A 25,989-nucleotide genomic window follows, 5' to 3' on the forward strand; every position below is an offset into this window, starting at 1 on the left:
CAGTCTTAAATCCTTTTCCACACACAGTCTGTGCCTGCATTTAGTTTTCATGCTAGTGAGGGCTGAGAATCCACTCTCACATAGGTACGTGGTTGCAAAGCACATCAGTGTCTTAACAGCGCGATTTGCCAAGGCAGGATACTCTGACCGCAGCCCAATCCAGAAATCTGGCAGTGGTTTCTGATTAAAATCAATTTTCACAGAACCGCTTGTTGCAATTTCAATGAGGCTCTCTTGTTCAGATATCGTTAAGTGGACTGGAGGCAGGGCATGAAATGGATAACGAATCCAGTTGTTTGTGTCATCCTTTTTGGTAAGGTACCTGCGTAATTGCGTACCCAAATCACTCAGGTGCTTCGCTATATCACATTTGACATTGTCCGTAAGCTGGAGTTCATTTGCGCACAAAAAAATCATCCAATGATGGAAAGACCTGTATGTTGTCCTTGTTAATGTAGACAGAGAAAAGCTCCAACTTCTTAATCATAGCCTCAATTTTGTCCAGCACATTGAATATAGTTGTGGAGAGTCCCTATAATCCTAGATTCAGATCATTCAGGCGAGAAAAAACTTCACCCAGACAGGCCAGTCATGTAAGAAACTCATCATCATGCAAGTGGTCAGACAAGTGAAAATTATGGTCAGCAAAGAAAACTTTAAGCTCGTCATGGGCATTGCTTTAACAAAGTTAACCATTTTCACTGTAGTGTCCAAAACGTCTTTCAAGCTGTCAGGCATTCCTTTGGCAGCAAGAGCCTCTCGGTGGATGCTGCAGTGTACCCAAGTGGCGTAGGGAGCAACTGCTTGCACGCGGGTTACCACTCCACTATGTCTCCCTGTCACGACTTTTGCGCCATAAGTACAGATACCAACATGAGCAGCAGCTACATTTGGCTACATACGGACCGTTAGTGGAATTCCCGCGAGAGATTAACGGTTAATGTGATTGGATGTTAATTATTTGACTAGGCTACCTGTATTTGACATTGTGTTGTTATTTCGCTGAACACTAGATGGTTCAATTTTATTTTTGGCAGTGAAACGAGGCTACTCAGGCGAGAAAAAAACCTCACCCAAACGTATAGCCCCATTGGAAAATATAAATGGACTGTTTGAAAATGTAAAGAATTATTTTTTTAAATATACAAACTGTGAATCACATTCTTATTTGGCGTACCCCCGACGGCATTGCACGCACCCCAGTTTGGGAATACTGCAATAAGGCAACTACATTGCCGGTCAGATAAGAGTGTAGCTACATAGTGTCAAAAACATTCGTAGGCTATGATAAGCCTTCGTACCTAAATCTAATCAGAATAACCCAAGTATTAATCAATTGGCTCAAATGCTAGTACACAAACCCCTTGTGAAGAGGCACTTCAAGTTATGTATGGGGACAGAGCACTCCATTATCTTCGAACTGACATTTGAACATGCAAATTCAATCTATTCGGTTCAATCTAATCTAATTCATTGAATACATGTGGTAGTCTGTCTCATAAAAAAGAAATCATTTTTTGTGCAATCGAACGCATTGACATTTCAGTTTCAACGTGGAAAGAGTATCTCTCTCCTCGTGACGTCTAACACTTCACTGTGGCTGGCTACACGGCCTGAGAGGCTACTGACAAGGTAATCATGCACAAAATATATGGCTTGACCCGTGGCTAGAACCCGTCCATTGGAGGGAAGACCTTAAACTGTTGGGGGTTAAGGGTCAGACCCTTTGAGGGGGACGGTGGAAATGATTGGAGTAGAGGGGTGTAAAAATTCCTCCCTCTACAAGAGGAAGAAAGCTTTAAAGATCATTCCTCTTCTAACCTCTTCTCCTTTATATGCACTGATCTGAAAGAACTGAACAGGGGTGGGATCATTAGTCCAAAAGTTGCAAAACTAAACATTTTGCCCCAGGTGAAAACCAACCTAATGACGAGATTCCACCCTATAGTTTTTACCTGGGCCATGTTCAGCAAGCAAACCCTGAGGAACATTGCACATAGAAATACCATGAACAGAACTCTCATAATTCCTTGTTCTACATGCCAGAGGCATGCTTGTTCTACGTAATAGGTTTTTATAGTGTCCTGCTGAACGTGGCCCTGTAGTTTTTTTCCAATCAGTGAGGATGAAGGGAAAGAGCTGAGGACAGGATACATTTTATGACAAATAGCCTGTGTTTTCTTTAAATTATATCAAAGTCAGGCCTCCGGAGTGGCGCAGTGGTCTAAGGCACTGCATCGTAGTGCTAGCTGTGCCAGTAGAGATTCTGGGTTCGAGTCCAGGCTCTGTCACAGCCGGCTGGTGACTAAGAGACCCACGTGCGGCGCACAATTGGCCCAGTGTCGTCCGGGTTAGAGGAGGGTTTGGCCAGCAGCAATGTTCTTGTCCCATTGTGCACTAGCAACTCCTGTGGCTGGCCAGGCACAGTGCATGGTGACACGGACGCAAGGTGTACAGTGTTTCCTCTGACACATTGGCGCTTCTGGCTTAAGTGAGCATTGTGTCAAGAAGCTGTGCGGCTTGGTTGGGTTGCATTTCGGAGGACGCACGGCTCTTGACCTTCGCCTCTCCTGAGTCTGTACGGGAGTTGCAGCGATGAGACAAGACTGTAACTGCCAATTGTATACCAAATGGGTAAAAATGTTTTTTATTATAATTATTTCAAAGTCACTCTATTTTTGTTATGCCTGTACTACATGACAATAGGTTGCCACTGCCAGACTTACCATTACTGCTGTTTGGCTGTAGTAACGTAGTTTGGGGGTTCTTTAGAAGGTGGATTGATGACTCTCTATGTTGACAACACTGGATGGAGACAGATTACTCTTTTACTCTTTTGATTTCTCTTTTACTCATGAACAGACTACATTCACAGAAATATGTCACTTCAAGTACTTCCTGTTGTCAACATCTAAGCAATCAGAACAGAGAAAAGTAGTTGCTAGGTAGATCATCAATTAGCATTAAAATAAAAATCCACTGATTCCTCATATTTTGGAACTACACCACATTGACAAATAATAATAATAACATCTCTCACAACATAAGTATACACTAGTGTTATGTGTTCAACAATGTTCCAAACAGAAGTGTTTCTCATAAGGTCTTTCATATGTAGTCTGCTTTGAGTCATATTGGCTAAGATAGGTAGAGGCCTGTGAGCCATAAAAAGCCTATTACAAAGACTATAGAGACTATTGTTGCGAGTAATGTCAGCAGTTTCAAATCCAGAACATTCTAAACCTATTAAAGGTGGAATGCAGGTTCTAATAGAGAGAGACTCTCAAAAGAAGATGAGCCAAGTACTCAACGTTAAGTGTGCCATAGTAGTTTTACTTATTTACGGATTTATCGTTATTAACAACTGAATGTTGAGCTATCGCCCATTGTTTTAGAAGTGTACTTAGTAGTACTTTGGCTGTAATTGCTCTCTAAGGAGGTTTTAAATAGGATAGAACACGTATATCTGGCCAATAGCTCCAGTGATTTTCACCCTGCACTTTCCAATAAGAGAGCAATACCTCAAGCAGTGCCGATGCATCAAATCTGGAACCAACAGGACCCTGAATCGCTTCTACCGCCAAGACTACTAAATATTTAACCAAATAGCTCCCCGGACTATCTGCATTGACCCTTTTTGCACTTACTCTTTTGACTCTACTGTCAAAACCTACCCTCGTACCCCTGTGCATGGACTTGGTACTGGTACCCTGTGTATATAGCCAATTATCTTTACTCATTGTGTATTTATTCCTTGTGTTATTATTTTCCTATATTTTTCTCTCTGCATTGTTCAGAAGGGCTTACTGTTAGTCTACACGTGTTGTTACGAAGCGTGTGACAAATACCATTTGATTTTATTACCAGTTTGGGACACTGGGGAGGAGCAATGTTGGACTTATATGGTCAGAAACCCATACAATTAGCCTACCCTCATCGTTACATGTCATCATTGTCATAATGATGAAATATGCACTTTTCATTGTTTTCGGTGCGGACCAGCTTTCACCAGACATTCCTTCCTGTCTTCTTTGCACTTATGAATAGCGAGAAGTTGGAGCTAGTCCATGGGGTGAGCTATAGGCTACTATATTTTACTCTGCAGCAAATGCATACCAGAGTGTACCATACTGGAACAACCAAAGCCCTTCTCAAACACTCAGACAGATTCATGTTTGAAAGATATTTCCATTCTCCTTTCTGCCATAACGTATTACGTGATGGAATGGGATGGCAAATCCATATCTTGATACAATCATATACAATCCAATGTCTGGAATTCATGAAGATGAAGAGTTGACCAAGTCTCGGCCAAAGTCATCGTTAGAGAATTCTCCTAGTTAAGATGCATTTTCCATCTATACCACTTAACCAGAACACTACCCTTTGGAATTCCCAGCTGCATATGGGAGTTAAATCTGCTTGGTCATAAAGCAGTCAGTCCTACAGCTTCCATACCAACATTGAGATAAATATGACTTTTAATTATCAGGCATCCGGTTAATGGTAAAAGCGTATGTGTTTTGTTCCTTATTAGAACAAATATTAAAACAATCAAACGCAATGCTATAGTGTGTCCTATACATGTGTCCTATACATGATAACATCATAAATGGAGAACGTAATAATGAAGGGAAATCTACTATCCAATACGAATCCAACCAAAAATGCTAGCTGGAGCTAAAGCATGGCTCTATCTGAGACAGTGTAGCTCCCAGTGTAGTGAGATGACTGGGGGTGTAGAGGCAGTCTGTGTCTACTGAAACGTGCTCAGTGTCAAGGCAGTCTCTGAGTGTGTCCCACATGGCACCCTATTCCCTTTATAATGCACTGCTTTTGACCAGGGATTTTATTTTAATCCCCATTAGCTGTTGCAAAAGCAGCAGCTACTCTTCCCGGGGTTCACACAAAGCATAAAACATGACATAATACAGAAAAATAATAGACAGGAACAGAACTACAAATAAATAAATATAGAAATATACAAGCCTCTGGTAAAAAGTACTGCAATACAGGGAAAAGGGTTCCATTTGGGACATAGATTCTGTGTCTACTGAAATGTTTTTGCTCAGAGGAACACTAAGTGGATTCATGCATCGCCACATGCTACAATGACATGTTGGAATGTCCAAGCCATGTTATTAGCAGTCCCACTGGGAATAAAGCAATGTCCCATTTCACATCAGCAGCTCGAAGAGAGGCCCTTTATATGGCCATCAACATTCGTGAGCTACAAAGGGAATTTATAGATAAATAAATTGTCCACATCCTGAAATGTTAAGCTCACTGATTCTAGCAACTCTTGCTTCCCAGGAGATGAACAGAGATGCCGGTGAACCAAGGCACAAAATGTGGAATAAAAACATTACCAAGCTATACAACTCTGCCCTCGCTGCTTTTTTAGAGACAATCCACTGTCATTTTGAGTGATAAGTCATGCATTTCTTTTTGAAACTATATCAAAGTCAACAAATCAACAGTAAAAGTCAACTTACTTTTTATTTTATTTTTATATTGCCTCTTTTGTCCAGTCTTCAGGTAAACTCCCTTTCTTCCTCCAGTCCACAACTGGCCTTGTCTATCCTCAGTGTGTGGATGGGTATGCAGTCCAGGCTAGTGTGGTTAGGAATTGTCAACTGTTCCTCCCAAGGCTGCCTGAGGTGAGGGGGGAGGAGGCCTAAACAAATGTGCCTGTGTTCACCCTCGATGTTTATATGCAGCCAACACCACCACACCACAGCCGGGCTCCTAGCCAAGGCCCTACCTCCCCTTCCACAAATGGCAAATGGTAGACAAAAAAAACACACAAGTTCCCGCTACAAATACACACCCACTCCTTGTACTTGATCATTTCCTCAGAGTGCTAGACCAACACAAAGGAGGGCGGTTGTGGGGCGTGGCATGATGAGAGGCCCCCAGAAAGACTACGTTATGCCCCAGCTGAAGGGTAGGGCAGAGTGGAGAGAGGGGTGTGTGTGTGTGCCCTGTGACTGAGCCTCAGTGCCCTGCGCCATTGTGCCATGTTTGCCCTGTGAGACTGGCAGCTGGGGCGAGGACAAGGCATTTTTTGTGTTTTATTTTCCTATGAGGGCCCTGGGACAGGGAGGGAGCGCTGATGATGAGGGCCCATTCGGCTGGCATTGACATGTAAAGAGACTGTGTCAGTGACAGCTGAGGAGAGCAGGCCCTGTAATTAGCTGTGTGTGTACAGAGAGGATGTAGGATGGGCCGTGGCTCCCCCCTCTCCCCCACCCTTTGACATTCAGCATCACTGATTATATTCTGAAAAACAGACAAACTGGGTATAGCAGACCTGGATTCAACTAGTGTTTGTTTTCTTTCAAATACTTTGAGCGTTTAATTGAGCCTATCTGAAATGCCAGGTACAGTAATACCATAATCAAGCAGTAAGGCATGAGGGGTGTGGTACAGTTGAAGTCGGAAGTTTACATACACTTAGGTTGGAGTCATTAAAACTCATTTTTCAACCACTCCACAAATGTCTTGTTAACAAACTATAGTTTTGGCAAGTCGGTTAGGACATCTATCTTGTGCATGACACAAGTCATTTTTCCAACAATTGTTTACAGACAGATTATTTCACTGTATCACAATTCCAGTGGGTCAGAAGTTTACATACACTAAGTTGACTGTGCCATTTAACAGCTTGGTAATTTCCATAAAATTATGTCATGGCGTTAGAAGCTTCTGTTAGGCTAATTGACATCATTTGAGTCAATTGGAGGTGTACCTGTGGATGTATTTCAAGGCATACCTTCAAACTCAGTGCCTCTTAGCTTGACATCATGGGAAAATCAAAAGAAATCAGCCAAGACCTCAGAAAAAAATTGTAGACCTCCATAAGTCGGGTTCATCCTTGGCAGGAATTTCCAAACGTCTGAAGGAACCACGTTCATCTGTATAAACAATAGTACACAAGTATAAACACCATTGGACCAACCAGCCGTCATACCGCTCAGGAAGGAGATGTGTTCTGTCTCCTAGAGATGAACGTACTTGGTGCGAAAAGTGCAAATTAATCCCAAAACAGCAGCAAAGGACCTTGTGAAGATGCTGGAGGAAACAGGTACAAAAGTGTCTATATCCACAGTAAAACGAGTCCGATATCGACATAACCTGAAAGGCCGCTCAGCAAGGACGAAGCCACTGCTCCAAAACCAACATAAAAAAGCCAGACTACGGTTTGCAACTGCACATGGGGAGAAAGATCGTACTTTTTGGAGAAATATCCTCTGGTCTGATGAAACGAAAATAGAACTGTTTGGCCATAATGACCATCGTTATGTTTGGAGGAAAAAGGGGGAGGCTTGCAAGCCGAAGAACACCATCCCAATCGTGAAGCACGGGGGTGGCAGCATCATGTTGTGGGGGTGCTTTGCTGCAGGAGGGACTGGTGCACTTCACAAAATAGATGGCATCATGAGGGAGGAAAATTATGTGGATATATTAAAGCAACATTTCAAGACATCAGTCAGGAAGTTAAAGCTTGGTCGCAAATGTGTCTTCCATATGGACAATGACCCCAAGCATACTTCCAAAGTTGTTGCAAAATGGCTTAAGGACAACAAAGTCAAGGTATTTCAGTGGCCATCACAAAGCCCTGACCTCAATCATATAGAAAAGGTGAGGCAGGACTGAAAAAGCGTGTTCGAGCAAAGAGGACTACAAACCTGACTCAGTTACACCAGCTCTGGTGTTTTTACTCGGATTAAATGTTAGGAATTGTGAAAAACTGAGTTTAAATGTATTTGGCTAAGGTATATGTACACTTCCGACTTCAACTGTATATGGCCAATATACAACGGCTAAGGGCTGTTCTTAGGCACGACACATCGCACAGCCTTTAGCCGTGGTATATACCACAAACCCCCGAGATGCCTTATTGCTATTATAAACTGGTTGTCAATATAATTAGAGCTGTAAAAATAAATGTTTGTCATACCCGTGGTATACAGTCTGATATACCACAGCTGTCAGCCAATCAGCATTCAGGGCTCTAACCACCCAGTATATAATATATCAATATATGCCATTTAGCAGACGCTTTTATCCAAAGCAACTTACAGTCATGCGTGCATACATTTCAAATATAGGGTGCAGGTTTGCCCTACTCCTTTGCTTCCTTCGCACTGTGTTCGATGAAGTACAAGTGAAATAATCAAGTATTTGAAAGAAAATACATCATTTTTGACACAGGTCATATAGCTTACCCAGCCAGATATTCTAGTCTGCATGGGATTTCACACAGAACTAGACTGAGAGAAGGGAGGACTTAAAACCATCAACCTCTGCAAAAGTCTGTGTGGGATTTCACACAGAGCTAGAATTATACGACTGTTATAAATCTAAGGTTGTGAGAGCCAGGTGGTTGGGGCCCATATAGAGCTTGCAAGGCCTGGGGGAAACATTTGGAGGAGGAACACTGACAGAACCATCCATGTGAGACACAGGTGTGATCAAGCAACTGTGAATAACTCACCCCACCTCATTACACGCAGTAAATCACAGCGAACACTATTTGTTGTAACTCAATATTGCAAAGTGTTGAATTAATCCTCATGCAATGACAGCGTTGATTTGTTGATGCTGTAACAGAGGTGGTTCAGAACCGCACTGGATAAATGAGTAACCTTGCCTGAGACTTGACAACTTGTGTTAGTTCCTCAAGCTAATGCCTAGGCTTTAGCTCAGCAGGCTAACACAGTCTTGTGTCAGCCAGCAGAGCCAAGTTTGAACCCCAGTCAGTCACACTGTCAACTTGTTCTGTTATAATTGGATAATAGATGTATTTGTCAGCAGTATGCAGACTCAGTGATATCTCAACCATGAAGTATCCGGACCTCACACTGTTTTGCTCACTTTCTCCTCCTAAGTCCAAGACTCACTCTCTCTCTCACAACGTGACAGTGTTGTGTAGGGACTGGTTGGACTCAGTGCAGTTACCATGGTGATTAAGCTGCTCTTTCAGGCCCAGGACTGAATGTGCACCTCTTCTCTTTGTGACAGAGGATCAGGGCCTCAACCTGCACAAGGCTCTCACATCAAAACACTGATGACAGTTCAGTTGGAGGTGAAGGGAGATGAGGGGAGCCTAACCTGCTGGAAGACCCCACACAAGTCCTCTCCTGGGGCCCCATGTCCCACGGGAAACTGGGGAGGACAGGGTGCCTCAACCTGGGCTTCTGCCATCTCCATGGCTCCCTGCCGTTGGGCTCTTTGATGTCCAGGGATGTGTGGGATCTGGGGCAGCCCGGTCTGTGGAGCTGTCAACCAGAAAAGAGGCCTCCTCCTCATCAGGTTACCCAGGAAAGAGTGAACCGTGGCAAGACACGTCGTGGCTACTGACAAGGTGGAAGCGAGGAGGGATGGATGGACGCATCAAGGTCCCTCTGATCTGATGGGACAGTCAAAGGCCTAGCTGATTACTCGCTATCCCACTAAGCCTCTGTTCTTCTCGCTGTGATACGGCCAGAAGAGAAGGAGAGACAAGGGCCACGATTGTCCTTTAATCCTGGGTCTGATATGGTTGTGTCACAGAAGACTCCAGGGAATAGGGTTTGTGGGATATCTGTGCTACATTTACATCTGTGTTCTCTAGGATAAGTCGGACATCTTTGAAGTGAAGGCAAGAACTAGATAAATGTAATTGTTATTAAAAGCTGATCAATCAGTTAAACATAAGCAATCCTTATTTCATCAGGGGAACATCTAATTAAAATAAATATAATCTTTCAAAACATGCGCACGGACAACATTAGGCAATCAAATAAACGTATCTTTGTTCTTTGTTATTCCTCCCTCATCTTAACTATTTCAAATATGTAATTGTTCACTGTTATCCTCTGAAAGGCTTTCAAAGTTAAAGAGCAAGTGACATCCATTTCTTTGCAGCTAGAGTAAGCGTGCCCCCATGTGACAAGATGAAGTGAAACAAAACAATCACAATACATTTGTTTTTCAATCAAAATTATTATTTTGAGAATATGTGTTCCACAAATTGTAAAAATGTCAAATGAATTGAAATTTTTTTGTAACCAAGAATGATTACTTAACATTTGTCAAGTGCTTTAGTTGATAAGCTGATACACAATCAAAACACAAAACATATGAATATGCGACAAAGCACGTTAAGTAGTGCTTCTTCAGACTTAGTATCAAATGATAAGGAATATTTAGTGGTTACAGTTACATTTTTATATAGTTACAGTATTATAATGAGCATTTATGCAGCACTGCTGCCCTCTGATGGTATGATGGTGCTATTGGAAGTGGCTCGGGGGTGAAGTTTTCCTATAGATACAGATCTAGGATCAGCTTCGCCTCTCCAATCCCAACCTAACCATAGGGGAATGCAAAACTGACAAGATCAGCATCTAGGGGCAACTTCACTCTACACCATTGGAGGAGCTGCAGGTTCCGTGGCTGCAGGTTCCAGAGTGATCACATATGTTCAGGGTGGCTCTGCAGACATGTGATAAACTCCTGCACAGCTTTGCCCTCAAAGCAGATCTGGTACACAGAGGCAAACAACGGAAACCTACAAGACAAAACATTGCACTAAATCTCAATGCAGCAAGAGGTGGTTCCATTAGCAGCACTCACACATATGTTGAGGAGAGCTTCAGTTCCTATTTGCAGCTAATTTGATGAAAATGTATGTAGTGAATGAGTAGAGGAATATTTTCAGGTCACTAAATGTATTAAAAGTAGGCTCAGCGATGCGCGAAGTAAACAAAAACATCGGGCCAATTTCCGCAAGAGCGTTGAAGCACGAGGCTAAACGTCTTCACTATTTTGGTCCCATAGTCATCATGTTGTAGCAGCGTGAAGCGGACACGTGCACAGGCGCAGATACTCTGTGTGACTGTGTGAGAGCAAGCAAAGTCATAGCGCTGAGTCTCACTTTAAGGTGAAAGAGTTTGTACTCACTTGTTGATCATGTCTCTCTTCTTGAGAATTTTGAACACCTCAGCGGAGGTTTGTGGGCCTTGCAGCTTCTGGCCATTGAGCATCTCAGCCTCTAGCTCTTCAATAGACTGGAGAAGTATGCAACATAGCTAGTTACTTTACTTAAAGCATGTATACACACACAAACATTCCATGGGTTTCTTGAAGTGATGGATATTAATATCTTAACTGTTATCAACCAGACAAAACAGGTGGAAGTTGTACTGGTCACAGCAGAGTCACATCCTTGAGTCGTATTTGTCTAGATATGTCACCTTGGACGTCTTGGCGAAGGCCTCGGCCACCTTGCGGTTGCGCCCCCCGTAGCAGGTGGTGATCAAGTCGGCAACCCCACAGCTCTCCAGGAAGGTCACGGAGGACACCTGGCCCTTACAGAACAGCTTGGTGAAGGCGATCATCTCCATCAGCCCCAGCCGGATCACAGCAGCCTTGGTGTTGTCCCCAAAGCCCAGACCGTCACAGAACCCAGCGCCCACCGCTACAATATTCTGGGAAGGAGAGAGTGGGAAAGGAACCATAAGTGGTATGTGCAGTTCTCTACTCTTTTTCTAGCAATATTATGAATCATGGTTTGTAACAAATTATTTGACAATGTGAGCAAATAAAACAGAGGTACAGTGCAGCGAAACATGGGCCTTCTGTGTAAGTTACGTTAACGATGTAGCAAAAGTTGTTCTCTTTGAGTTTAAATGTAAATTGTACCTTGAGAGCCCCACAGAGTTCTACTGTGTCACTCTCCTGCACCACGGTGATCCTGAAGTTGGGAGTCTGCAGCAGCTCTTTAAAGATATGTCCGTTTGCTTCGTTCTTAGCTCCTGTTTAGGTAGTGATAGAAAGTCAAGGTACACATAACTGCATCCGTGGGAGTTGCAACACACTAAACATTACAGCAATAGTCTAGACAAAATGATCTAAAAATGTCTTACCAATTGTGGTCTCACAGAACTTCTCATCAGCCACTTCGTTGGCAATGTTGGCCCCCATCAGGACGCTAACCTCAATTTCCAGTTTCTCACGGATGATGTCAGAGATGAGCTTCAAGCCCTCTGGGCCTTCATCGATGCCCTGAATAAGGACCAGGGCAGAAAAGAGATCTTAGGCTGCCTTCAATCACTCATTTTGTAACATATTACCCTAGTTACCAGCATTTGGGTGGCTGCATTTTTTTTGACTAGGCTGCTATTACATAATGAGTGTAAAATCATAGCCATGATGATAAATTCATACAGCTGAGACTTTCCCTGAGCACGATATGAAGCCAGAGTAAAGTCAGACTTAAATTGTTTTATAGATTTTAGCAATGTTTTTTCTAAGTGAGAGCTGGTGTGAAAAAGAGGTAAATGGCATTACTTTGATGAGGGATATCCCAATGGTTCCCTGTGTAATATGAGGTTTCATCTGATCACATAGCCTCCCAATGAACTGATGTGGAATGACAAAGATCAGTATGCTGGCCCCTTTCACCGCTTCTGTGATTTCTGGAACAGCAACCTGGTAAATTGGAGCGGGAAAAGATAGCATGATACATTGTACTATTCATGATGGATGCTACTGTGTAGTAGCATTTATCATGAATCTACATTACGCAGTGGAGGCTGTTGAGGGGAGGACTGCTCATAATAATGGCTGGAACGGAGCAAATGCAATGGCATCAAACATGTAGAGACCATGTGTTTGATGCCCTTCCATTTTTCCCGCTCCAGCCATTACCACGATCCTGTCCTCCCCAATCAAGGTGCCACCAACCTCCTGTGATTACAAGATGTTATGTGATGTTATTTTGTTACATGGAGTTGACATAAGGCGCGGATGGCTACAATAATACATACATTAAGTTTTGACACAGTGGAAAGCAAGGTATGTCAGACTGGTAGGCTATTCAAAGAATGCCAAATACCTTTAGCATCTATTCATGAAGGGATATTCTGGCTGGGGGGGTTTTGTTTAGAGCCCCGACGCTCGTTCTGAACGTTAACATGCATCACTATTGGTTTGGGAAATATAAGGGACATATATTTTATAGCAGCGAGAAATAATTACCCAAAAACCTAAAGTCTAAATTCCTACACACCTTTATAGTATGTCTGGGAATTTCCAGGGACCTCACAATACCATATTATCACAATATTTAGGTGCCAATACGATATGTATTGCGATTCTCACATTTCTTTGTATTGCGATTCGACACTGTGATTGTATTGCGATTCAATGTTCCAAACTGTTCACCATAGCTGCAGAGGACAAGCAAGAACATGAGAAAACAAGTCTTGATCAGTCATGGGAATAAAAGTGCTGAAAACAAATTGGCTCCCTATTTTTTTTTTTAAAGATAGAGAACACGCTATGAAGGAAAAGTACTGGAGTTTTGGTTTAGCTACAGACAACTAGCAAAAAAAATCATATTGCAATATTTTCAAAACTACATGATATATGTCAAAAATAGTATCCTGATATGCAACTGTATAGATTTCTTACTCCAGCACTATTTTATACGGTTAGGGTTTGTGTTCCCACATGGCCATGTTACAAGCACTTTATTAAGGAAGACTGATGGAAGGCAGAGAAGACCACCTGTGCTAATTAGCTATCTAGCGTGCTTAAATGCCTGTGTGTCAGCGTAACTGGAAAGGAAGTGTAGTTTGTGGTCTGGAGGACCACATTTGGCATGATATTGATCCCATACTATGCATACACACAGTCCTATGGTTCTGTGCAAACCTGATACAGTAAGTGTTATCTTTTAAAGATTATTTCTCGCTGATATGGAAGATAATCCTATGTTTCAAAAACCGCATTGCAAGCAATGATTATTGGCGTTTTCTAAACTTTAAAACAAAGAGATGGGATTGTAGTGTACATGGGCCCACCGGTAAACGGTGCTTATAGCTGAGAACCCTAGGGATAAGGCAGAATGCCTTGTTAATGCCTTGGGTTCTTGAGAACAACCTAGACGGATATGTTGTTAGCGCTGTATAGGTCAAACTTCACTCAATTTATCTGTGTGTGTCCTTTTACACAACCACAAAGCATGTCCGGAGATAGGAGATGATGTTAAATCCAGATGTATTGCCCAACTCAATGATTTGTAATCTTGAGGCAAAAAATCTCATAGTAAACAAAACACTAACCACATTTTTGGGAAGCTTGTGACCCGGTAGGTATTTGACGTTCTCATGCTCTGTGTTGATGATTTCTGTTAACTTTTTGCCATCGATCATCTCTTCAAACACCCACATGTTGACAATGGGGTCAAACCTGTTGGATCCCTTTGCATTGTGACCGACGATTTTGGCTATCGCTGAGCCCCTAGGAGATGATGAAAACATATTTTCAAAATCACAGTCGCAAAATTAACATGCTAAATATATCCTGGGGGTACGATAACCAGATTATTACAGTACACGGAATGTCTTGAATGTAAATCAAACTTCTGTTTGATATTCTATGAAACTACACGCAAGTTGCACATTTAACCTAATATCAGCACTTAGTTGGCTACATTATGACTCAATCAGTGGAATTAATGATGATATAATGTTGTCGAATGCAGGCACATGGAAATAGAGAAAGCGCATAAATATACCAGTTTCCAGATCCAACGATGCACACTTTCTTAGCAGGCATTTTTAAGGTAGAGTAGCAGGCACGATTTCTTTAGCAGTGTTAACAGCTCAGTAAAATGCCGTGTTTATAACCATAACTTCCTTATACGCCATTGTCGTGTGGGCAGCACATTCTTTTTTAGCACACCGCCCTTTTTTTAACCTGTTTATAAAAGAAGGGAAAGGTTTGTACATGTTAGATAACAGTAGGGTTATTCTGGGTGTGCCACCACGGCGAACCTGTCATGACAAGTATGGAGAGACATTAATGCATGGAGAAAGTTCTATAGTTTTCTCGATGTGCAGAGCTCGGAGGAGAAACAAAATTCTCATTGTCTGTCATGCAACATGACTGGAATATATGCTGGCGGTAGCTCGATGGGGTATGTGCAGGATATATTTGAAGATAGGTTGCATTTGTAGAATCTCGACAAACTTTGTATGGCAAAATATTCCCCTTTTTTTTCTTTTTTTTGACAGTGCGGAAGTCCTTTCATGGAATTGAATCACATGACTTACCAGTACCGTGTCGCGTCATCGTGAAGCCTGTTAGCAGCGATTTGGATCATGTAAACACCAAACTAACAACCTAGCACGGCACTGTTTTTATAAGAATATGTTGTGATGGATTACTTATTCAGTTGTTTAGATAGGTTTTCAATGAACGATAGCTATGTGTTTTGTTAAGCCATAAACAGAAGAAATCCATCTGTGAGCAAGGCCTTCAAGTTAGCAAATCAGACTAGCGTTTGATGTGTGGCTAGCTCTCAAGCTAGCTAGCCAGCTAGCTAGCGTTTCTGGCAAGGTTTGTAGCTTGTTAGCTAGCTATAACGTTGGCTATGACTATGCAAGGGGAAACCGCCACGGCAATACGAATATCGGACAGTGAAGGGAAACTGGATGTCTTTCCCCAGAAAGGGACGCCTGGTAGTACTGTGAGAGGGAGTTCTAAAGGCTGGCAGTACAGGTATGATGACTGTCTAGCTAGCTAGGCTAATTCTCTTGTTTAGCCACATCTGGCTAACCAATCGTGCTAACCTAGTTAGCTGCAGTGATGTGTTTGGCTAATAGGCAGTGCAACACACGTCTTCAGTTGGTAACTGTAATTAATTGGTCAAATGTTAGCTGGCTGGCCAGCTTTGGTTTCTAGCTTTTCTAGCTGAGCTTACTGACGTAGCTATTAGTTAACAGGCTAGCCAGAGTTCAATCAGAGGTTCATTGGGAGTTGAACTTTGCCAACCCACTGCTGTTATTGTAGCATAACTAGCTTTTTTGCTAACTGTCATTTTCTCAATCTCTGCTCTGTTCAGTGACCACATGGAAAATATTGATGGTTACCTGATGAAATACACCAACCTGGTAACAGGATGGCAATATAGGTGAGTGGGCAGCCCAGGTTGAAGAACATTGATTAACCAGTACTATGTGCATTTAGTAAAGGTATTTACAATATGATAAAATCAACTACACATACTATTGAATAGATTCAATGTTTTGCCAACAAGCATCTTCAGCTCAAGGACATTGGGCCAGTAACCAAAAGGTCACTAGTTCGAATCCCTGAGCTGACGAGATGAAAAATCTGTATATGCCCTTGAGCAAGGCACTCAACCCTAATTTCTCATGCAAGTCGCTCTGTATAAGAGCGTCTGCTAAATTACTCAAATGTAAATCTTTTGATTGAACGTTCTGCTCTTCATGCAGGTTCTTTGTCCTCAACAATGAGGCAGGGTTGTTGGAGTACTTTGTCAATGAGCAGTCCAGGCCCCAGAAACCTCGCGGGACACTCCCCTTGGCAGGGGCGGTCATATCCCCCAGCGACGAGGACTCCCACACCTTCACGGTCAATGCCATAAGTGGGGAACAATACAAGCTCCGAGGTAAAACACACACACTATTGTCTTTCACACTCACCAATCACAACAGCTACAACAACTCCTACAAGAGTGTCATGCTGTATGAGTTGTCTACTACAGGACATCTATGGTTTGCATTTCAGCACAATGTTATTATATCCTCAATGCATCAGTCAGTTGTTGGACAGGCAAGATACACATATAGTCACTGTCAGACTATTGGACCAAGACTTTAGGAAGGGGAGACAGCATGTAAAACGTTGTCCTCGGTCGGAGAGGGATAACGTTGTCGTTATTGATCCATGCAGAGATTCACTCGGCTGCACTGTAATGAGTTAACTCTGTTCAGGCAACAAACTAAAGAAAACCGACTGAAACAGGGATGCACTAACTGAACATATCCAATAGGAAACTCATTTTCAGTTGCAAAACAACAACGGTGTGCACTAATGAATGTGACCCTGTGGTGGTGTTGTGTCTCCCAGCCACAGATGCCAAAGAGAGACAGCATTGGGTGAGCCGGCTGCAGATCTGCACGCAACACCACACTGAGGCCATGGGGAAGGTAAAGGCAAGGGCTTTTCATCACACACCCACTTTCGCAGACGCATATACTTGCATATATACACACAGTTGCATGCGTACACAGACAGGCACACGCACTCCTCATCACAAGCTCTTTCTCACTCACAACAATGTTTTCCCTTGATCCAAACACTCTACTGGCTCGTTTTGTTATGCAATCCCATTGATCGTGTCCATGTTTGCCTGTAACATGAGCTTCACAACAGAAGTGCAGAGGGGATGTCTTGTTTATAGATTAGGTGTAGTAGTGTTTTTGCTTGATAATGGTAACACATTGATGGGGAACTCGAGCTTCTATTCATTTAGCTTAGATATGAGCCGAGACCATCCTAGATGCCAGCCTTTGAGTGTAGTGTTGTAACACGCCAAAGATGTGCCTGGCTGCATCATAGCAGACAAACGGGGGGGGGGGGGGGGGGGGGACTTCCTTAAAAAAATGTTTTATTTGATCTTTCCTGGCTGAAGTCAGTGAGTCAGCGTTACTCAGTGGGATTTCCTTCCTAACAGATGTACACTTTCCATTGAAATACTGTTAAGACAGAATGTGACAAACCACAAGAATGATGCTAACTCTATTCTTGGATAAATTGTGGCATAACATCTTGATTCAGTACTTCACATTGTTGGCCTTAATTCGTCTCGCATCTTAAGCACTTGAGTTGAAGACAATCAACATTTACATTGCACATTGACATGACACCATAAGGCCACACAAATAGTCACAAACAAGATGGCTCCATAGGTTAAAATTCACCTAGGTACAGATCTAGGATCCTCTTCCCCTCCCACGATCCTAACTGTAACTAATAGAGAGGACTCATCATTGATATAACTTGTTTTAACATGGACATGTCCATTGTGGGCTTCCACCATTTTGAAAGTAGTCAGCTGGTGGGGATTCCTATAAGTTGGGCGCAATCAGCTGAAGAAGACAATGGACTAAGCCTCAATGTCACTGCCCATGCTGTCACACACACTATAATGGCACAGATACAAAGATGAGTCTTCTATCTCTATGCTGTAACCATTAGTGGGGGAAATGCTAAACTGACCCAATATCAGCATCTAGGGGTAACTTTACTTACATTCCACAAGCTCCATTGATCAAAACATACTTTTCCCAACATCCTATCACAGATGAGATGCACTGTATGACAAATTTGTTCTGTCTTTGTCCAGAGTAACCCTCCGCCCAAGTCTCGCAGCTACTCCATGGCGTCTCAAGGGAGCGCCAGCTCACCCCTGTCCCAGCGCAGGCCTAGCCAGCTCCAGAACCAGAACGCTGCCTCCTTCTTCAGCATGACTCAGCTCCACAAGGGCTCCTCGCTGTACTCCTCCAAGAGGTCCCTGCTGCCCGACCATCTGCTTGATGCCAGAGAGGTAGGCTGGGGATAGGGACGGTAGCTATTACCTCATGAACCAAAATAGAATAGGGGTTTAGCATAGCTTGAAGTTTTTTATCCGTGTTTTGTATTTATTTTCCATCAATGCTTTGCGTCTCAACAGGAATCGCCGGTGGTAGAGAGAAGAATATCTCTTCTGCCTTATTAGAAGTTTATTTTGTCTTAGAGGGTATTATCTTAGTCTTTTTACCCAGCTTTTTTGTCATTTTATGAAGACTTTTCATCTAGGACTAGGTTACAGGAACTTCTTGTTTTAATCTAATGACGAATACGGTTAGCTCATTTTTATCTGTATCAACTCACTCCGGTTCCTTCCGCTCTTCTTACTCCCAGATGATGACCCAGGCCCAGGGCCAGCACCGAGACCTGATCCAGACCATCGAGGGCCTGCCCCCGGCCACGGGCCCCCTCTCCCCGCTGGACCAGGACCTGCTGATGCTCAAGGCCACCTCCATGGCCACCATGAACTGCCTCAACGATTGCCTGCACATCCTGCAGCTGCAGCAGCTGGCCCGCCAGAGGAGCTCCCTGGGAGGTGAGGGTGACCGCTGGGGGCCTGGAAGGGAGGGGGAGTAGGTCACTACTGGTGACAGTAATGAGTGTTAATTTATGGATGAACTCCAATGAAAAGAAGGGGATCTGTGTGCATGCCCTGTTAGTTTTAGATCTTTATTGTCAGGCTTTCTCAGATTTGCCTTCTAGATGCCGGTTAAGAGCAAGGTAGAAACTGTAAGTTACCTTTTCTTTGCCCCCTTGCTCAGAGTTAGCCATGGAAGTCTACATGGATTAAAGGTGTTTTGTTTCCAAGAATGGTTTTAGTCGTCCTTAGTTTGTATGCAACATGTACTAGACACCCATCATGTGCTTGCACAATTCTACCTCACAAATCATGGAATTGCACATGTAGACCCTCCCAGTCCAGATGTACTCCGAAAGCCGACAGTGGAATTATTTTCAATAATTTATGAAGGAGCGGTACTTATTCTTACCGGCTGTTTAGGGTTGAAACCAGATCTCTCATTGGGTAACTGAGTAATACCAGCTCTCCCAATTAACCACCCTTTTTCCATTTTGCTCACACAGCACCATACTGACAGCCAAGAGACTTACCAAAAGTAGTATGGCTGCTACGATTTCTTTTGCCATTTCTTTTGACAGAGCCAACCAGACATTGTGGAACAGGGGAAATGGGGAAAATCCGTCACAAGTTCCCAGTTTGACGTAGGAGATCGTAAGATCTTGTTACCTGGCATCCATATTTCCTTAGGCCCACGAACAGGACGGAACCTGGGGACGAGCCAATCAGGAAAAGTTGTCAAGGATTGTGTGGGCCATGCTAATTTGAATGGGCCTCGCCTCCCACCCAAACACCCTTAGAAATACCCTATGTGGCGCTAATGCTAACCCACCAATCAGGCGAGGATGTTTCCTGTTGGCGGGTCATGAAACGTATCTCGATACTCACCGGGGATCGGGTTAACGTCTCCATCCTGTGGTCCTGGGGAACTGTCAGAGGAATAAGCCAGCCAGCCACCCCATCTAGCCAGCCTGGGTGTTTTTTGAATGGTTGCTGCATACGACCTAGTTGTTTTGGTCCGGTAGTTAAGGGACCTCGTAGTGTAGCCTTGTAGCCTAGCATGAGTACCTCTGAGCTGAAGGCCGCTGTGGCCGCCGCTGTGTCAATTGTTACAGGGCCCACCATCGAGTGGCTGGAGCCCAAGCTGCCGGACATCCTGAAGAACGGCGGGCCCTTGGACAGCTTCAGCACCGAGGGAGGGCTGCTGGAGGGCGGCCTCCTGGAGCTGAGTGCCACGGAGCCCAGCAGTTTCTCTGGGGTAAGGACACGGAACATTCCGAGACCCAAAAGGGCTCTTCACACTATCGAGCCAAACTGTACTGACCTGAGGCTGTATAGGGCGATGTGAAAAGTGATGTAGGTGTATCTCTTTGGACAGGACAGTTTGACTTCAGTACTTTTCATTAAATAAATGTCAATGTTTCCAATGATCATTTTGTCTATGTAACAATGTGTCCATGGTCAGATGAGGAGGATGGTAAAGTAAATCACTTTACCATGGCTTTTTACTGTTGGTGCTTCAGCTTGACTGTTTTTCAAGATGCAAGCCACAACTTTTGTTGTTCTCAAAGTAAATATTGTATCCCCTGCCAGGAGGAGATTGACGGGGAGGACGAGGTGGAGGACGCCTTCACGGAAAAGGAGGAGGAACTGCTGGCGGTGGAGGAGGAGCGCAGTGTCGTCCTACACCTGCTCTCGCAGCTCAAGCTGGGGATGGACCTCACGCGGGTAGGTCGAGTTCCACAAAGCTCCCCCCCCGGACACAGCCTGAAACATACATCGGGCTGGACCAAGGCCCAGCTAGACAGACCATAGTAGTATCTTGTTTCCCGTCCTCTGATTGGCTAATGTAAAGGACTGCATTACTGGAGTTAAGAAATGCCTTGGTTTGTCATTTCATTCTTCTTGTTGACTTCATAGTGGAGCTGGGTGATGAATTGATGCGTTAACAATAAATAGAATGATACATTTTAAAGTTAATGTGCACCAGTTTTTATTGGTATTATCTTTTAAACTAATACTACTAGTTCGTTAGTTTTAGCCATCAGTTTCCCCATTAACAATCCTCCATATAAGCAAACTTATTTTGTTTCAAACTTCACATTTCTCTATTATAGGTTACAAAATTCCTGCGCTAAGTGATCGGTGTTGATCATTTTCGTTATCGTCCCAGCTCTACTTCAGTGAAATTCAGTTTCCCATGGTTAGCAGCAGCTAGTGTAGGCTCAAAGCCTGTTGAGTGTCGGATGGTGGTTAGTCAAGTCATAAAAAGAGAATGTGTTCTCAATGACCTCAAATTGAAGCTTTCTTTAAAATCATCTTTACCTCATTAACTACATGTCATTATAGATCACACACTAGGTTATTGAACAGTTCCCAATAACTCACCTGCTTTAATAAAGGTCATAAATAGTTCTGTCTCCTCAGGTGGTGCTGCCCACCTTCATCCTGGAGAAGCGCTCCTTGCTAGAGATGTACGCTGACTTCATGTCCCACCCGGACCTGTTCGTAGCCATCACAGACGGCCGAGGGCCCGAGGAGCGCATGGTGCGCTTCGTCGAGTACTACCTCACCTCCTTCCACGAAGGCCGCAAGGACGCCATCGCCAAGAAGCCCTACAACCCCATCATCGGCGAGAGCTTCCACTGCTCCTGGAAGGTGCCCAGGTCCGGGGAACCGGCCAAGGATGCCCCCTCGCTCTCCTCTCCTCCCCAGGGAAGCCCCACCACCGAGGGGGAGGACGGCAGTTACCAGTTGCGCTTCGTGGCTGAGCAGGTGTCCCACCACCCGCCCGTGTCGGGCTTCTATGCCGAGTGCCTCGAGAGGCAGATGTGCGTCAACACCCACGTGTGGACCAAGAGCAAGTTCATGGGCATGTCCATCGGGGTGTCCATGATCGGGGAAGGTGAGGCCGGCCAGAGACGGGGTATCGATTATTGCACCGTCTGTGCATGCTAGCACCAGAGTGGTTGGTGCTAAACCCCTGGCTAAACATGGTCTGTAATATGCATCTGTCTAATGCTAACAGGATATTAACCATATTGTAATCTGTATGTGTAGGCTGCCTGTACCTGCTGGAGCATGACGAGGAGTACATGTTCACGCTGCCCTGTGCCTACGCCCGCTCCATCCTTACCGTGCCCTGGGTGGAATTGGGGGGAAAGGTAAATGTAAACTGCACCAAGTCGGGATACTCCGCAGTCATCACCTTCCAGACCAAGCCCTTCTACGGAGGCAAACTGCACAAGTGAGTGCCCCTCACAGAGCGCGCACACACACCTACAGAGGAATTTTCTAATGCTGTCATTGAATTGTTGCATTGGCTTTTGGTTAGGTTTGTGTCCCTGTGCCATTACAGCTTCATATAGTTATTTCCATGTTATGTTACTGTGTGTTTTTAGATTTAAACAATAAAAATGTTATGGATCCTAGGACTCCCTGGAACACAGTGACTGAGGAGTGGATTATCCTGGCTAAAGAAAGATTCATTGATATTGAGTTAGTGTGCTTGAATCATTTACAGAAGCCACAACTCTTTGGATTGAAATGACCTCAAATTGTTTTGCATAGTTTGCGTGGAGAGGCTGTGATTGGTTGATATAGTTGGCCATGTGTCCTTCTGCTCTCGTGGCACCTCACGCAGGGTGACGGCGGAGGTAAAGCACAACGCCACCAACGCCGTGGTGTGCCGCGTGCAGGGCGAGTGGAACGGCGTGCTCGAGTTCAGCTACCAGAATGGCGACACGCGCATGGTGGACGTCACCAAGCTGCCCGTCACCAAGAAGCGGGTGCGCCCCAACGAGAAGCAAGGACCAACTGAATCAAGGTTAGACAAAAGTGAATTCATATTTGCATTAATATGCTCAGATTTGTTTTCAATGCTTTCAGGTGAGGTTGTGGCATAGATAAGGACTATATAATCAAATGTTTAGTTAATTCTGGCGCTGATTTTATTGTGCCTTGTCCCATTAATAGTCATGATACAAATAGATCACTCATTTTTTTTTAGGCGCCTGTGGCAGCACGTGACTGAGTCACTACGTCAGAAGGACATTGAGAAGGCCACGGAGTACAAGAGGATCCTGGAGGAGAGACAGAGGACCGAGGAGAGACACCGCACTGAGACCGAGACCCCATGGAGGACCAGATATTTTGAAAGCGAGGTACGTAGGACATCATCTTGACAAACCTTTTCATATTTAGCGTGCTTGCTTCAGCAAGACCTGGGGGAGCTTTGGACAGACATGCTTTTGTACAGCTGAAGCAAGCACACATTTTCTTCAGGAAACGTTCTATTATTATTATTTCGTTAAGCGGTCAGACATTTTGGCACCCACATTTCCGAGAAGAATGCAAGGATAATGAACACATGATATCTAATGAGGCATTTACAGTTTATATTCAGGAATAAATGGATTTTATTATGGATATTTATAATGGATTCTCTTCTGTCAGACATTTATAGGTTGAAATGACAATTGAGTAGCAGGAAATCTGACAGATTGTACTTTATTAATTTCCTTTGTCATGTTTTCTATTGTCTTCTCTGTGCTAGGGCGAAGGCTGGATGTATCACAAACCACTGTGGAAAACACCCACTCTGAAAACTTAGTCCTACCGGTCAGCGAGATCCCATCATCGATAACGGGCGTAGCCACGAGACTGACGCTCTCTTTTGGTTTGTGTGTGTGGGGTTATTTCCTAAACGGTCGAGGTAAAGCGCGACCTCCACTTACATGCATACGGATGCAAAAGTATTGGGGAAGCCCTGTAACGTGACGACAGGCTATATAGTTTCATCTCACGCTCGCTGTACAGGCTTTTGTACTGGTCACTTTTTGTAAAATCCACTCTGAATGAGGACATGTCTCCTCGTACAGATAAAAGGTACTCCATTCACGCCGCCTTAACAATCGTATGACGCCGCGCTCGTTTGGATTGTTTAAAGTGTTCAAGAATCACGATTCAGCAGAGGGAGTTTTTATTTTACAGTGATGTCGCACACGAGACCGAGAATCGAAGTGCATCTTTCTAAGTACACAATTGACATTCAATGGTGTGAACTGGATAGCCATACTTTGGGACATAATGGGCAAGGCCCGGGTCATGTTCATTAGGGCATGTGACAGAATGTTTTAAAACGCATTACAATGGAAAATGAGTTCTTATTGGATAAGTGCATAGTCCCTCCCTGTTTCAGTGAGTTTAATTCCGTTTGGTGCCTAATGACACAGCTTGAATAAGACGCACACAACCTGTCACTACAATGAACAAGTTTAAAATGGGGACAATGTTCCTGAATTCATACTGTAGGTAATGAATGACATTACTCCTTTGGTTTTGCTCAGACGTCTCCATTTGGATGATTCCTTTGTTCAGAATGATTGACAAGGCTTGGCATGATACAGATAGTATTTTAATGATTTAGGCCCCCCAAAGTGAATGCATTTGTTTGATAAAGTAACAATAATTTCTTTCACAGTCCCAAAGGGATATAGTCTTCCTTCCTTGCTTGAGGAATTTTGGAAAATGGAATGCATGATGAGCAATGTCTTTTTTTGTGTGTACTGCAAGTATTATACTCAGGTTACTATGCCTGAATTCCACAATTTAATGTTTTGTTATTAAAGCTTTTAACCAAATTAATTTGTTTTCATATGCAAAACAAATGTTTTTTTCTGTTTAAGAATGAATGTTAATCTCCTGGATATCTCAGTCCGTCTGTTCTGATTTTGAGAACAGAATATAACTAATATTGTCACCTTATTTGTTGGTTTTGAATGAGATTGTGCCCTCGGTGTTTCTTTTCAAAAGCTACGGTTCTCAAATTTTCGTTCCCCTCATGAACACTAATGCAGTCAATATCAGCCTGGAAAGGTTCTCCCAACCCCTTTTTGATAGGTAGAATGCAAAGAGAAGACCTGCTTGAAGCATGGGATGTGATTTTAACTCTGCATTTATAACCTACTCTCTCCACGTCATGGTGCCTTAAGCAATCTCTTCCTATGTGCTTCTTCCAGTCCAATATTATAGCATACCCCCCCAGGGCTGGATTACTGCATTTGGAAGTCAGCTAATTTATAGCAGTTACATACTGCTATTCTACACATTTTGGCATGAGCCTGAGAACATTTTGCCATTTTTTAAAGCTCATTTTGGGCAATTCTACATATATCTGGGGGCCCCTGACCTCCAAGGGGAAGCAACCCTGGGGCATATGCCCTGCGTGCCAGTTCTGTAATCCAGCCCTGTTTGTTTCCCCGTCACCGCTATGAATGATGCAATCGTATGTAAATATGAGTTTTTGGGGTATTTGTTGCGTTCTTTCCTGTTTTGAAAGACATGTTAGAAGCACATACCCCTGAATGGTGTTATACACGTTGACTTGGTTGTTTGTCTTGCTGACCTGTGAAATGCACTGACATTGAAGGAAACATGACTCCTTGTAGACTAAGATGTGTGGTAATGACTGATTAAATAAATTGCCTATCAATTGAGTATCGTTTTTTTTTCCTCAACTACTCATAACAGTAATATTTGGTGACCCGATACATTTTCCTTATTGACCGTGTATTACTTACATTATGGAACTGCTCAGTATTTTAAAGTGGATTCCTTGCTGACAACGGGTGCATCTCAATACTCTTCAAATGGGTGTGTAGTGAGCCACAATCAATACAGAGAAGCTAACTTTCTTTACATTTTGTGTGTTTGGCTAACAGTTTACGTTGGGCAGAAGTTCAAATCCCTCAATATTCCTCATGAAAAGAAGCACACGTTCAAATATTTTTGTTCTAAATGAGAATGAACCACTGCTAAAGTGTGGTAGGGAGGAAAAAGATGTGAATGAGTTTATTGATACAGGACAGATTAAGATAGAGGTTATCCCTCCACCACCAAGCTTTGATAGGAACCCACTTGTGCAGCGATTGTCTGGCGGTGTTCACATTGAACGTTAAACAATATTGGTAGTCTTA

The 25,989-nt window shown here is 43.5% G+C and overlaps 3 protein-coding genes across 7 annotated transcripts in view; 1 reads left to right on the top strand and 2 right to left on the bottom strand.

The window, feature by feature from the left end:
• Positions 1-6,241, bottom strand: part of LOC129840272 (nck-associated protein 5-like) — a 189,379-nt gene extending 183,138 nt beyond the window's left edge. Inside the window, exon 1 of the mRNA XM_055908029.1 lies at positions 5,496-6,241. The gene's annotated coding sequence lies outside the window, so the exon portion shown is untranslated. The remainder of the gene's footprint in view (positions 1-5,495) is intronic.
• A 3,729-nt stretch (positions 6,242-9,970) lies between these two features.
• LOC129840276 (glycerol-3-phosphate dehydrogenase 1-like protein) lies at positions 9,971-14,663 on the bottom strand. 2 transcript variants are annotated; one of them, XM_055908039.1, is made up of 8 exons: positions 14,573-14,663; positions 14,118-14,295; positions 12,340-12,480; positions 11,916-12,054; positions 11,692-11,804; positions 11,244-11,477; positions 10,951-11,057; positions 9,971-10,558 (listed from the first exon to the last, which is right to left on the bottom strand). In XM_055908039.1, exons 1-8 carry the CDS (start codon positions 14,611-14,613, stop codon positions 10,462-10,464), a joined length of 1,050 nt encoding a protein of 349 aa, XP_055764014.1. In that variant the 5' UTR covers positions 14,614-14,663; the 3' UTR covers positions 9,971-10,461. The 2 variants fall into 2 exon arrangements, with proteins under 2 accessions (XP_055764014.1, XP_055764015.1); XM_055908040.1 differs by lacking the exon at positions 12,340-12,480.
• LOC129840274 (oxysterol-binding protein-related protein 11-like) lies at positions 13,633-25,510 on the top strand. 4 transcript variants are annotated; one of them, XM_055908036.1, is made up of 13 exons: positions 13,633-13,715; positions 15,902-15,970; positions 16,296-16,471; positions 16,933-17,012; positions 18,212-18,412; positions 18,769-18,970; positions 20,128-20,270; positions 20,606-20,740; positions 21,440-21,917; positions 22,073-22,259; positions 22,656-22,838; positions 23,022-23,175; positions 23,568-25,510. In XM_055908036.1, exons 2-13 carry the CDS (start codon positions 15,909-15,911, stop codon positions 23,622-23,624), a joined length of 2,058 nt encoding a protein of 685 aa, XP_055764011.1. In that variant the 5' UTR covers positions 13,633-13,715; positions 15,902-15,908; the 3' UTR covers positions 23,625-25,510. The 4 variants fall into 4 exon arrangements, with proteins under 4 accessions (XP_055764011.1, XP_055764010.1, XP_055764012.1 ...); XM_055908035.1 differs by lacking the exon at positions 13,633-13,715 and adding an exon at positions 14,901-14,974; XM_055908037.1 differs by lacking the exon at positions 13,633-13,715 and adding an exon at positions 15,073-15,160.
• The last annotated feature ends 479 nt before the right edge of the window (positions 25,511-25,989 follow it).

The sequence above is a fragment of the Salvelinus fontinalis genome, chromosome 41 (assembly GCF_029448725.1).
Source record: "Salvelinus fontinalis isolate EN_2023a chromosome 41, ASM2944872v1, whole genome shotgun sequence".
Classification (NCBI taxonomy): Eukaryota; Metazoa; Chordata; class Actinopteri; order Salmoniformes; family Salmonidae; genus Salvelinus; species Salvelinus fontinalis.

Coding starts and splice junctions, on each gene's coding strand:
- LOC129840274 (XM_055908034.1), top strand. CDS start 15,431: ATGACTATGCAAGGGGAAACCGCCACGGCAATACGAATATCGGACAGT. Junction 15,971..16,295: donor GTAACAGGATGGCAATATAG/GTGAGTGGGCAG, acceptor CTCTTCATGCAG/GTTCTTTGTCCTCAACAATG. Junction 22,839..23,021: donor CAAGGACCAACTGAATCAAG/GTTAGACAAAAG, acceptor ATTTTTTTTTAG/GCGCCTGTGGCAGCACGTGA.
- LOC129840276 (XM_055908039.1), bottom strand. CDS start 14,613: ATGCCTGCTAAGAAAGTGTGCATCGTTGGATCTGGAAACTG. Junction 14,296..14,572: donor ATCGTTGGATCTGGAAACTG/GTATATTTATGC, acceptor ATCATCTCCTAG/GGGCTCAGCGATAGCCAAAA. Junction 11,058..11,243: donor CCTTCGCCAAGACGTCCAAG/GTGACATATCTA, acceptor ATACTTCTCCAG/TCTATTGAAGAGCTAGAGGC.